The 11,205-nt window shown below is 52.7% G+C and overlaps 1 protein-coding gene across 1 annotated transcript in view; it reads left to right on the top strand.

Moving 5' to 3' along the window:
- Positions 1–5,423, top strand: part of ZCCHC7 (zinc finger CCHC-type containing 7) — a 97,745-nt gene extending 92,322 nt beyond the window's left edge. The window contains exons 10-11 of the mRNA XM_063180240.1: positions 3,620–3,737; positions 4,178–5,423. Of these exons, the coding sequence (XP_063036310.1) occupies positions 3,620–3,737; positions 4,178–4,626 (567 nt within the window). The 3' untranslated portion in view covers positions 4,627–5,423. The remainder of the gene's footprint in view (positions 1–3,619; positions 3,738–4,177) is intronic.
- The last annotated feature ends 5,782 nt before the right edge of the window (positions 5,424–11,205 follow it).

The raw sequence follows: 11,205 nt of genomic DNA, 5'->3' as shown, positions 1-11,205 counted from the left end.
GGGAAAAGCTGCAGTGCTGGGAACTGCCCCTCGTGCATTCCGCGCGGCGGGTTCATCTGCGAGATGGGTGCTCAGTCTTTTACACCCCTGGGGTTCCATCAGGCAGCCCTGGGCCCTCCCAAATTCTGTCAGTTCGCTCTTCTTTGCCATTTATCAGTGGAAACTGCTTTCTTGTCACTGGATTGCAGGTCAGGTGTTGCCATCTGCACACCCTAAGCACCCCCAAGCTTTGCCGTTCCCCCCTGCCCCATGCAAGGGACACCTGTGCAGCTTCTTTGTACCTGTCCTAGACAGCCTCGGCTGTGTGATGGCAACAATACAGGGGGAAAGGGAACTATGGGGAGAACAGAGGACATCTAAACTGCAATAACATAACTGTACATAACTATACATCACTAAAGCTTCTCTTAATATTCACACGATAGTTATCTTTTAATTGTGAGAGTCAGTCGTCTCATTATCCATCTGTAACACACGCTGTCTGTGTGGGGCTGGAGGGAAGAGCTGCAAGAGCCACACTGGTGTGTGTGCCACAAGAGGAGTGTGACCAGCCTCGGGGGAGGCCAGTGCGTAAAGGGATCCCACCCACCTAATTCAGAGAAAGGGAGGCAGGTAACAGCTGCTGTCTCTCCTAGGGAGGTTCACTGATTTGAGACTGCCTGGGAGAGAGAATATTCATTGGAAACAGTTGCTGGATACAGCTTTGCTTCCCCCTTTCTTTTTTTCCCCACATTCAACATCGTGTCAGGTTTTTCACCACACTCAGCTCAACTATTTGAGTGCTGTTTTTGGAATCTTCAATTCCTGCCTGCCTTGTGATGATCCTTACTTGTAGTTTCCTGGTTTAGGTCAACTGGACATCTGACCTAAGTTTAGCATTGTCCTTCTGTAAGGTGCAGCCTGGTAAAGGAGACATCATGAGCCTTAAGTGGCTTCAGTACCTGCACTTACCAATACAGAGCAAATAATAGGGTTTGTTCTTTTATGGAATAAGTGCAGGAGCCAAGCCACAAATATTCTAGAAAATGAATGTTAATCATGCATTGGATGGGTTAAGCTTATTTTTTCCTGTGGCTTAGAAACAGCAAATTGCCAGCAAATTCCTCTCTTCCCTTCTGCCTGCTCTTGTGTGTCAGCCCATTCAACTATCCAGTGCATTTTGTTAAAAGTTTGGGCCTTTAGTTTGGTTCACTTTTATTAAACTGTGGCACTGGAGGAAGACGGACACACATAGATACAAGGCTGTTGTAAGAGTAATGAGTAATTATTAGGGTTGCTGTAAATCAATTATTTAAGTCATTATTAAGGCTGATGTAAAAATAATTAGAAATTATGTATGAGGAGCTGATAGTAAATACTTAGATTGGAACTGGTAGGAACTGTACAAAATCAGAAAGGGAGGAAAGCAACTTGTGGACATTTTATGTCTCTCCAAGTTCAGGAAGATAATAAAGTATTTGTAGTAGTGTACAAGGAGCAGAAACAGCCTGAGCAAGGGCTGAGTGAAAGGGGATAGGCCAATAGCAACACAAGGGGACAGAGATACCAGATCTTCCCATGTGCGCAACCATTCCCAAAAACAGGCAAAACACATGCAGGAAAACCAGTTCTTCACTAAATTTCAGGCAAGCAAATACCAAAAAGAAGCTGAGAAATGCAAAACACATCAAAACTGCATCTGTGATGTGCTGTGCCTCTGGAAGGGACAGAGGAGCAGGCAGGGCCAGGGGCTGCCAGGGTGGCACTGAGTGGCAGCAGCAGCACACGCAGGAAAGCTGCTGGTGCCGTGGTGCAGGCAGCAGGTGAGTGAGAGCTCCTGACAGCTCCTGCAGATTGGAGAGGCCCAGGTGCTGCTGGAATGGTTTCACAGTGACAGACAGTGCAGTCAGAGCAGCTGTCAGGAAGGAATCGTTCCCTGGCAGGGTGGGCAGGCCCTGGCAGTGCCCAAGGCCAGGCTGGACAGGGCTGGCAGCACCTGGGGCAGTGGCAGGAAGGTGTTCTTGCCCACAGATGGGCTGGGATGGCATGGGATGATCTTTAAAGCCCCTACCAAGCCAAGCTGTTGTGCGATTCTGTGTGTCTATGATCTCGGCAGTATCTAAGAAGAGAAAAATGGTGAAGCAAAGCACAGCAGGTAACAGACAATTTACAAGGAGGATAAAGGAGAATAAAGCACCTGTCAATATCATGGTACCCAGATAAAAGGCAGAATCATAGGAAATGTTCCTGTTAGCCTGGCTCTCAAGACGTGGATCAAACTGCGTGCACAGCAGTGAAAAACTTACATTCCTGTTGCAGTTGTTGGGGAATAGGCTGGCATGCCCATGATGCCAGAGTCAGCGCCGTCCTGGCCCCAGCTCTCTGTTCAGGGCTCTCCTGCTCTCGGGAGGTTGCAGGTTATTGCAGCCCTGACACGTGTCAACAGGCTCTGTTTCGGGCCCCATGTTTGAAGAAGGAGTCAGAGCTCTTCAGTTCTCTGTCTCAGAGTTGTTTATTGTTTCTTATCTATAAAAATTTTTCTCCTGCCCTCCCAGGTCCATCCAGCAGGACAATTCCAGGCACTCTGCCTGCCCCTGAGGTGGTGTTATCTCTTTATACCGCAAACTACGCATAACATGTTTACAATTACTTTCCCATACCCATCACCTGTGTTAGACACTGAGCTTCTACTCTAAACCAATCCAAAAGTGCCAACATCACAGCAGAAGATGGAGGTAGAGAAGAAGAAGAAGAAAGGCTGGACACGCCCAAGTCCCTCCATCTTGTCCCCAAAACCCCTGTTCTAAAAACCTTAAAATCTACTTTTTCACCTTGTGATAATTTTATTATTACACTACTTAAACTAATTTTATTACTACACTACTTAAACTTCTGTGGCTTTCAGGTCTTCACACAAAGCTAGTAATTTGCTCCATGGGTTGTAATCAAACCCACAGGTGTTCTGGGCTGTGTGCCAGGGTCTCTGAGCCCCCTGGCAGGGTCCTGGCAACTCTGGACACCCTGAGGGATGTACTGAGTTCTGACATCCTGCCCTTCTTTTTCCCCTTTCGTTAGAAACAGAAAACCCTACCCCTACCCCTGCAGCGTGCTGTGTTGACAGCAGCCTGCAGCAGGCGTTGCCTGTGGTCTGTCCCTGTGAGGGGGTGGCACACAGTGACACAGTGACACCCACCCTGGCCGTGAGCGGGCTCTGGCTGCCCGTGGCTGCTCCCCTGTCCCCTTTGGGCTGCAGGAGCCTCGTGCCAAGGATCCCAGGGGCCAGGCTGCCCTGCCAGGGCCCTGTGTGTGCCTCTGAGGGGCCAGGTGTGTGCACACAGCAGTGCTGGGTGCTGCCTGGCAGTGGGACTGCCCTGTCCCTGTGCCCGGTAGCTCTGCCAGCAGCTCACCTGGTGTGAGCCTGTCTGCACCTGGCCATCACGGCCCGTTCTGTGGGTAGTACAGGTGTGAGGGAACGGCCGGAAATTCCTTCTGTGTGCTCAGACAGCACCAGTGTGTGCAGGAGAATCACGAGCCGGTCATGAGAATGTCACAAGGACAGAGCAGAACCTGCAGGCCTGGCCCATTTCACTCCAGGAAATCCCACCTCAGGCAGCTCTAGTGACCTGAATGTGTTTTGCAGGAGTGCTCAGAGAAGAGGATGCAGGGGAACATGTTCCCCACTTCTCCCTTCGTCTACTACTACGATGATGAGTGCGACATCAGGAGGAGAGCCAACAGGTTGAAAAGAAAGGTGGCAGGTACGGTGTGGTTTGGGACATCCCTCCCACCTTCCAGCCTGTGTTTGTGCTTTATGGGAGCATTGTGGGATTACTTCCATGTGTTGGGAAAAGCTGTGTGGATTTGAACAGGTAGCCTGTTGGTAGTAAAAGATTTGCGACTTTACTCATCTATGTCTATCATGGAAATTGACTGTGTCAAAGTCACTCAGAGAGCATTGTCAGATGTTTTAATTCTGAAAAATCTGCTGACATTAAAAGTGCCATGAAATAGGAGGAAGGGGATTAAATCAAGATTTGCTAAGATTCTAGCCTGATGACAGAAAAAACCCACGGTGAAGAAATCTGCCAGAGATAAATTGTTGTTTAACTTCATACAGAGGAGAGGTGTGATGGCTCAGGTGCCCAGCTGTAGGGTCGTTAGGTACAGAAATAATCCAGTAATCCCCTCTGCTTTGCAGACCTGCAGGAAGCTGGCCTCCTGCCGGAGCAGCCCGAAACGCCCCTGCAGGAGGAGCAGCTCGAGGTGCCCAGCCACAAGAAAAAGAGCAAACTCTGGAAAGAGCAGCAGGGCCCGCCCCGCAGGAGCAGCGAGCAGCACAAGAAGATGAAGGTGAAGCGGGTGAAGAAGGCCCAGGAGGCGAGGCAGAGGAGGGCTGCTGGGATCCACGCAGACCCTGAGGATTTCCCTCGGGGGCACAAGCAGCAGGGCTGCAAGGGCAGCAGGGCCCAACGCAGGGCCCTGCCCCAGGCACCCCCAGGCTGCAAGGCTCTCAGCGTGCACCAGCCCCCAGAAGGTGCCAAAAGGAAGAAGAATTGGAAAAAGCAGAAAATTGCCAGTCCTGACAGCAGGGACAATCTGTTCCTTATAAAACAGAGGAAGAAGAAGCCCAAGCAGAAATCCTGGTGATGGCAGGTAGCACTGGCATTCCCTGCTCTGGCTCTGCCTTCTCTTTACTCCTGTCCCTCTCCTAGCACATGAACTGGAGTCTGTCCCTGTCCCGGCCTGCTGGGCACCACCACCCTCGCTGTCCCTCTCCACAGCCACGGGCACCTCTCCATCTCTGTGGGCCACCCCTGGCAGCAGCACCCACAGCTGCTGCCAGGGCTTCTACCATATGCTGTACATCCGTTTTCCTTGCTTGGGGCTGTGGGGGCACGCTGGGCTTGGCAGGGTTCGTTTGCTCAGCAGCGAGTTGTGGCTGTGCTGTTGGCGCACAGCGCCTCTGGGGCCAATGCCAGGAGATTTGGGCATGGCAGCAGGAGGGTGGCTGCAGAGCACATCCCTCAGGCAGCAGGAGGGCCGGGGCAGTTCCCTCCCCGGGCAGGGACAGTCTGGGGTGCAGCAGTGCCCCCCTCCCTCTCCACAGCAGGGCCATGCAGCCCGCACCCTCCGGGCTCAGCTTTGGGGATCCACCCTGTGCTGGCCAGCTGGTCAGCAGAGCAGGAGTGAGCAGCTGGGCCTGGAGCACCGTTCACTTCTCCCACGCAGTCTGTTCTTGTTCCTTGTCATGTGCTGGAGGAAAAAGGAGTGGAGCATGAAGAACATACTTGGTTCCAGTCACACTGTGCTAAAATTAAATTTTTTTTAAAGACAGTTATTTTTGTACACTGGAATTCAGCATGTCGTTTTAAGGTTTGTAAGAGTAAAATGCTTTATCAAAGGACTAACACAAATAAAACTTTACATGAGAAATATGAAGAGAATGCGTTTGTTCCTCATTTCCTTGCATGCCAAACATAATTGAAAACAGCATCATGTTCTCTTTCCTGCATCACCACTGCCAAGAGTAAAGGAAAAAGTAATGCATTTATACTCTAGTGTTGTGAAAAGGGAATGATCTGTACCCTGCTGCTGTGTGAGGTGCTCTGTGCTGTACCTGTCCCCAGTGAGCAGCTGAGGGTGACAGCACAGTGTCACTGAGGTGCAGCTCCTCCCCTCCCGAGTTCAATTAGAGACTCTTGATACCCTGAAAGGGCATCTGGAAAGGCACCCAAGAAAAATGTGAGGACTCTCATTGTGGCAGTGTTATCCCATCACAGAGCTCCCTAAATTCGTCAGGTTTGTGTTTAGCAAACTCAGCAGTGGGGCCACAGGTGTTCTGGTGACCATGTCATCCTGTTTCAGAGGTATTTGTGATATATACATACATAGTATTTGTAAACCTGATGTCTAGCTTTGCTTCAGCATGTCCTTGGCAACAAAAAATAAGTTATGCTTACCTTCATTTATTACTTGATTGAAAAATTCCTGATGATACTGAGAAGAAAATCAGTTTTAGCCTTATGGAAAAATACTAAGTTAATTCCACCCCTGAAAAGACTTGTTTATAACATAGAAACAGCTCTTTTCCCTGTTGCTGTGTTGTGCACCCCTTTTCAGTTTTGAATTCTGTGTTTTGAGCAGAAGTCACTTTGAGCCTGTATCCAAAGCAGCACACACCTGGCAGACAGGAGGGTTGTTTGCAGTGCTTGCTGTGGCCAGCTGGCTTCTCTGGAGGTGAGTGCATGTCCTGCACTCAGAGCGGTGCCTGTGCACATCCCTGGGTGCTGGGTTGTCATTTCAGGTTTACTCCAGAACCTCGGGTCCCTCCCATGACGATTCCCAGCCAGGTGTGTCAGCCTCTCCTTTCCCCTCCCAGCGCTGTCTGTCACTCCTGGCATTCCAGACGGGCGTTGAATTCCAAAGATGCCCTCCACCCCTGGAGGACGTTGGGCCATCCAGGTGTCCTTTGTCCCTTTGTCCCTCCCCTCCTGTCCCTGCTTGGTGGCTCCCTGCCCCTTCCCTGCCCCTCTGCCCAGGGTTAAAGGAGCAGCAACCACGGGCCCAGGGAGTTCTGTTGGAGGAGCTGCTGCATTCAGAGGCCTGTGGGCCAGAATAAAGCTCTGGATCCAAACCCTCCTTCAGAACCGACTCCTTTCCTTCGCCATCGCCTTAAAGCTTCTCCACCAAGGGAAACCTGAGCTCCTCAAGCCTGGACTTGTCTCCACATGCTCAGCTGCAGCATCCAGCCAGCCAAAGGTGTCTGTGGGGTGAAACACCACACACCCAGCCAGCCAAAGGTGTCTGTGGGGTGAAACACCACACACCCACAGCCAAAGGTGTCTGTGGGGTGAAACACCACACACCCAGCCAGCCAAAGGTGTCTGTGGGGTGAAACACCACACACCCACAGCCAAAGGTGTCTGTGGGGTGAAACACCACACACCCACCAGCCAAAGGTGTCTGTGGGGTGAAACACCGCAGCTGCCGCTGTTTGGTTCGGCAGCAAGGGCCAGACAAGCCAAGGCACGTCCCACCCAGCTGTACTGGTATTTTTGCAGTACCTGTGCAGTGCAGAGGTGCAGTGCAGAGGTGCAGCAGAGCTCAGGTGGGAGTTCATCCTGACTGCCCCGAGCCCCAGGTCCCTGCCAGCGTGGCGGTACCAGCCCAGGGGAGCCCTGGCCTTTCTCTGCTGCCCGGAGGGCCCGGGCAGGAGCATGGACCCTTGGGCACTGCTGTGGGCTGTTCAAAGGCTGCCGGGCACAGCTGGGCAGAGCCTGCCTGCCCTGGCAAGGGGGTGGCAGCAGCTGAGGCACAGAGGCTCACACAGAGCTCAGAGAGACCCAGCCTGGCTGCGGCTCCTGTGGTACCTGTGGTACCTGCCTGCCCGCACACTGTCAGCTCCTGCATGGCCCTGTGGGGAGCTGCCTCCTGTTCTGCTGAGAGAGCCAAAAGCTGCACAACTTTGTGAAAGTTGTAAAGCCGGTATGTTTATTATTGCAGCACTGGACACATGTGGAAATTGCTCTCCTTAAAAGACACACGTACCTCTGGGAACTTCAGGTCCCTTTTTATCCTCCTCTCAAATACATATGCAAACAATTTCACAATAGGTTCATGCATACTCATTTTACAAATTTCAGTGACATTCGCTGCTAGTTCTTCTTTATCAGGAAGAATTCCTGGGTCAGGCTGGCCTGCTCTCACAGCAGTCTCTGTCTCTCTCTGTCACCCTCTGTCTCCCCCCTTCTCTGTCCTTCACTGAAGCAGTTTCCCTGAGCCTAGGCCTTTGCAGTCAGGCTACATAGCTGTGTTTTCCAGCCACAGACCCCAAGATGTACATTTCACCTAAATCAGAATGGATTTCTCCTCTGGAGGGTTTGTGCTCTGTCTCACTCTGGGTGTCCTGCAGGCAGCCGGCCCTACAGAGCTGTGCTCTGGGAGATGCCTGCTGCTTCTGATTACAGGACAGGGAGTAAAAGATGGGGGAAGCATGATTTTCAGGGCATGGGAAGGGAAAAAAGGGAAGCAGCACCCTGGAAGCAGATGGGATCTGGGTGAGGGAGCATCCTCCAGGGCCCAGCTGGCAGGGAGCAGCACTGTGGGAAAAGCAACAAGGTCCTGCAGGGGCACATCCAGCCTGGGCTGAGCTTGGGTCCTGGCAGGGAGCACATCACCTCCAGGACTGACCAGTGTCAGGCTGTGCAGAAATCTGCACCCAGAGGGCACTCAGGGCACAGCTGGCAGCTCAGGATAGTGCTACCAGAGAGGAGACAGGGACAGGGCTGGCTTGGTGCTGGAAAGCACCTGGGTGAATCAGGAGTGACATAAACCTTGGAGCAAAGCAGGTTGTGTCCAGCTCCAGCTGTCACCAGGGCCACCAGCACGCCCTCAAGGCTCCTGTGGGCAGCTGATGGAGCTCAGGGAGTTCAGCGCCAGAACAAAGCAGCAGGAGATTGGTTACGTTCAGCGAGGAGGAGAGGACAAGGAAAATGGAAAAAGGGCTGGATTTCCCAGCACCATCAACAGCAGCACGTCAGGTGCTGTGGGAGGACAGTGCTGTGCTGGAATCCCACACTGCCAGGCCTGGCAGCTGAGCTGCTTCCACGGAGCTCTGCTCCATCCCATTAAACCAGAGTGCTCCTCAGCCTGTCACTGCTCCCCCCTCCTTCAGAGAAGTGTCAGTCCTTGCTCCAGAGATGCCTGGGGCGGGAAAACATGTTCATCCCAGGAGAGGACGGTGTCTGGAGGTCACAGCTGCTGTGCACTGGTGAGGCAGCCTGAGGAAACCTACACGGCGTGAATAAATGAAGGCTGCAGCTCAGAGCCAGCGCTGCAGAGCAGACACGATGGGGGGACCAGGAGGTCAGAGCCTTGTTGGGTAATGGGGGCAGCTGTCCCAGGAGTGAAGAGGGGAGCAGGGAGTGTTGGGTCCATCATTTGTTGCACAGAGAGGTTGAGGAGAGAAGGAGAGCTGTGATTTGAGGTGTCTGTGTCCATGGCACACCTGTGGGGGGGAGCTGGACGTGTCTTTGTGACATAGCACACGCCTGGCTCTTCCTTGAAGTGCTCCTTTCCCCAAAGTCCATCTCAAAACATCAGTCTGTCTGTCCAGCTGCTGTTCAGCCTGCAGGGACCATCATTAACCACCCACACACGTCCAGGGCCAGGCTGGCCCCGTGCTGCCTTAGATATCACAGCAGTTCATTTGTTGTCTTACTAGCCAATGGAAAAAAAAAATTAACTGTATCCCTGCCAGACGCAGCACACGACCAAAACTTCACCTAAGTGGAAAGCACATGGATGTTGTCTTATATACTACAACAGTTCTATTACCATTATATCACAAGGGTTCCATATTACCAGAGCTTTGTACCTCCTCGATGTGTTCTGTAGGCAGCTCCTCTGGGCACTGGCTGTTCCTGGTCCCTGCAGCTGCCCTCTGACTCCAGTTCCCACCAATCCACTCTTTTATGCCACTAGCTCTTATTGGCGACAGGTGTTGCCTGTTACCTGCTCCTAGTCTTTAGTAATATGCTGCGGTGTGTTGTAATAGCCTGTTTTAAACTTCCAGGTCCCTTCCCAGGTGTGCCTGTACCTCTCTCCCTTCCCCCTCGCCCCCTTGCTGAGTGAGTCCTGTCAATCAGGCTGAACATTCCAGCAAGGCGTCGTGTGGTTGGTCAAGTTCAAAGGATGCCCCTATGCCCAGGGGTCATTGGCCTGTCTGGGTGTCATCTTCCCCTGAGACCCTGCCCCTCTCATCTGGTTGGTGGCTCACCTGCCCCTTCCCTCCCCCTGTCCCTGAGCTTAAAAGGTGAATCAAGGCATGCACTCGGGATTCTGTTGGAGCTGTTGCCTACATTCAGACCTCTGTGACCATGGAATAAAGCTCTGGACATAACCCCCTGGCAGAATCCGTCTCCTTCCTCCTCACCATCGCCTGAAGCCATTCCTCCTGAGGTAAACGGGGTTCCTAACAAGCCTGGACTTGTTCAGTGCCCAGCTGCAATCTCCAGCAAGCCAAGGTATCTCTGGGGTGATACACTGCAGCTGCTGCCTTTGGCCCAGCAGCGAGGGTCAGACTGGCCCAGGCACAATCTAACTGGTAATATTGGGATTCCTATTCCAATAGTAATAGGCTCCAGCTGCAGCTCCTCGGGGGATCAGATCACACTCTACATTACCCTCATTTACCCACACTGTGTTCTCCTGCAGCCTCAGTCCCTCTGCAGACCTTGTTGCACCCCACATGTCTCTGAGCAGCTCCCTGGGGACACTGAGCACACCTGGGCTGATCCCCAGCCCTGGGAGTGCCAGCAAGGGTGGCACTGCCATCCTGCTCCTTGGCACAGGGGTGACGAGGGCACAGCGGGTCAGTGACAGCCCACCAGGCACCGCAGGGCACAGCAGCCAGTAATTGCACTTTTTTTGCATTGCAAAATGATTATTAGCCCCTCAGTTCATTATCAGAGCAAATTTAATTTTTCAATGTAAAGGAGCCCGTTGTATTTATAAAGGAAACACTGTTGATACAGCCGGAAAAAATTAATTCATGACAAATGTAAGGAAAACTAATAGTCTTTAACCAGGACAATATTTGACTGTGTCTAATTGTGCTTTGCAAGGTTTGAAAAGTCCTGGCAGAAATTCTTGCAGAGGCATTTTGCACTTCTCCTGATGAAACGGCATTTAAACATTGTTTTTTTGGGGTTTTTTTGGTTTGTTTTTTTTTTTTTAGTTAACCTTGTGCCGGTCTGGTCAAATGATAGGAATACCGTTGTGGAAAGGCGGCGTTCTGTGGTGTATTTGTGCACTGGCAGGGGCATTGTGTGCATTCGGGAAGGTCCAAATCCATCCAGACGGGAAACGGGGAAGAGGGAGCAGAGGCAGGGCCGGGCAGGAGGGCTCGGCAGCACCAGCGCTTGGCATGGGGCGGCTTCAGGGACGCGCCTTCTCCTCCGTGCGCTGGCAGGAGCACACGGACACAGGTGACCTTTGGAGCCACGGGCTGATTGATGGCCCCGGGCCGGAGCGAGGCCAGCACGAGAGGAGCAGCCCAGCCGCGGTTTCGGTGCCTGGCTGGGTCAGAGCTCCAGGGGCTGCTCCTGCAGAGCTCTCCCCATCCCGGCCGGCCCTCCGTGGGACGGGATGCAGCTCTGCCAGCCCGCCGCAGCCCCGCAGCCCCCGTGTGCCCCGGCCGGGGCTCAGACAGACCCGGCGGGCACG

The sequence above is a fragment of the Melospiza melodia genome, chromosome Z, assembly GCF_035770615.1.
Source record: "Melospiza melodia melodia isolate bMelMel2 chromosome Z, bMelMel2.pri, whole genome shotgun sequence".
NCBI classification, from domain to species: domain Eukaryota; kingdom Metazoa; phylum Chordata; class Aves; order Passeriformes; family Passerellidae; genus Melospiza; species Melospiza melodia.
The sequence above is the reverse complement of the archived record's forward strand: the minus strand, read 5'-3'. Positions and strand labels throughout refer to the sequence as shown.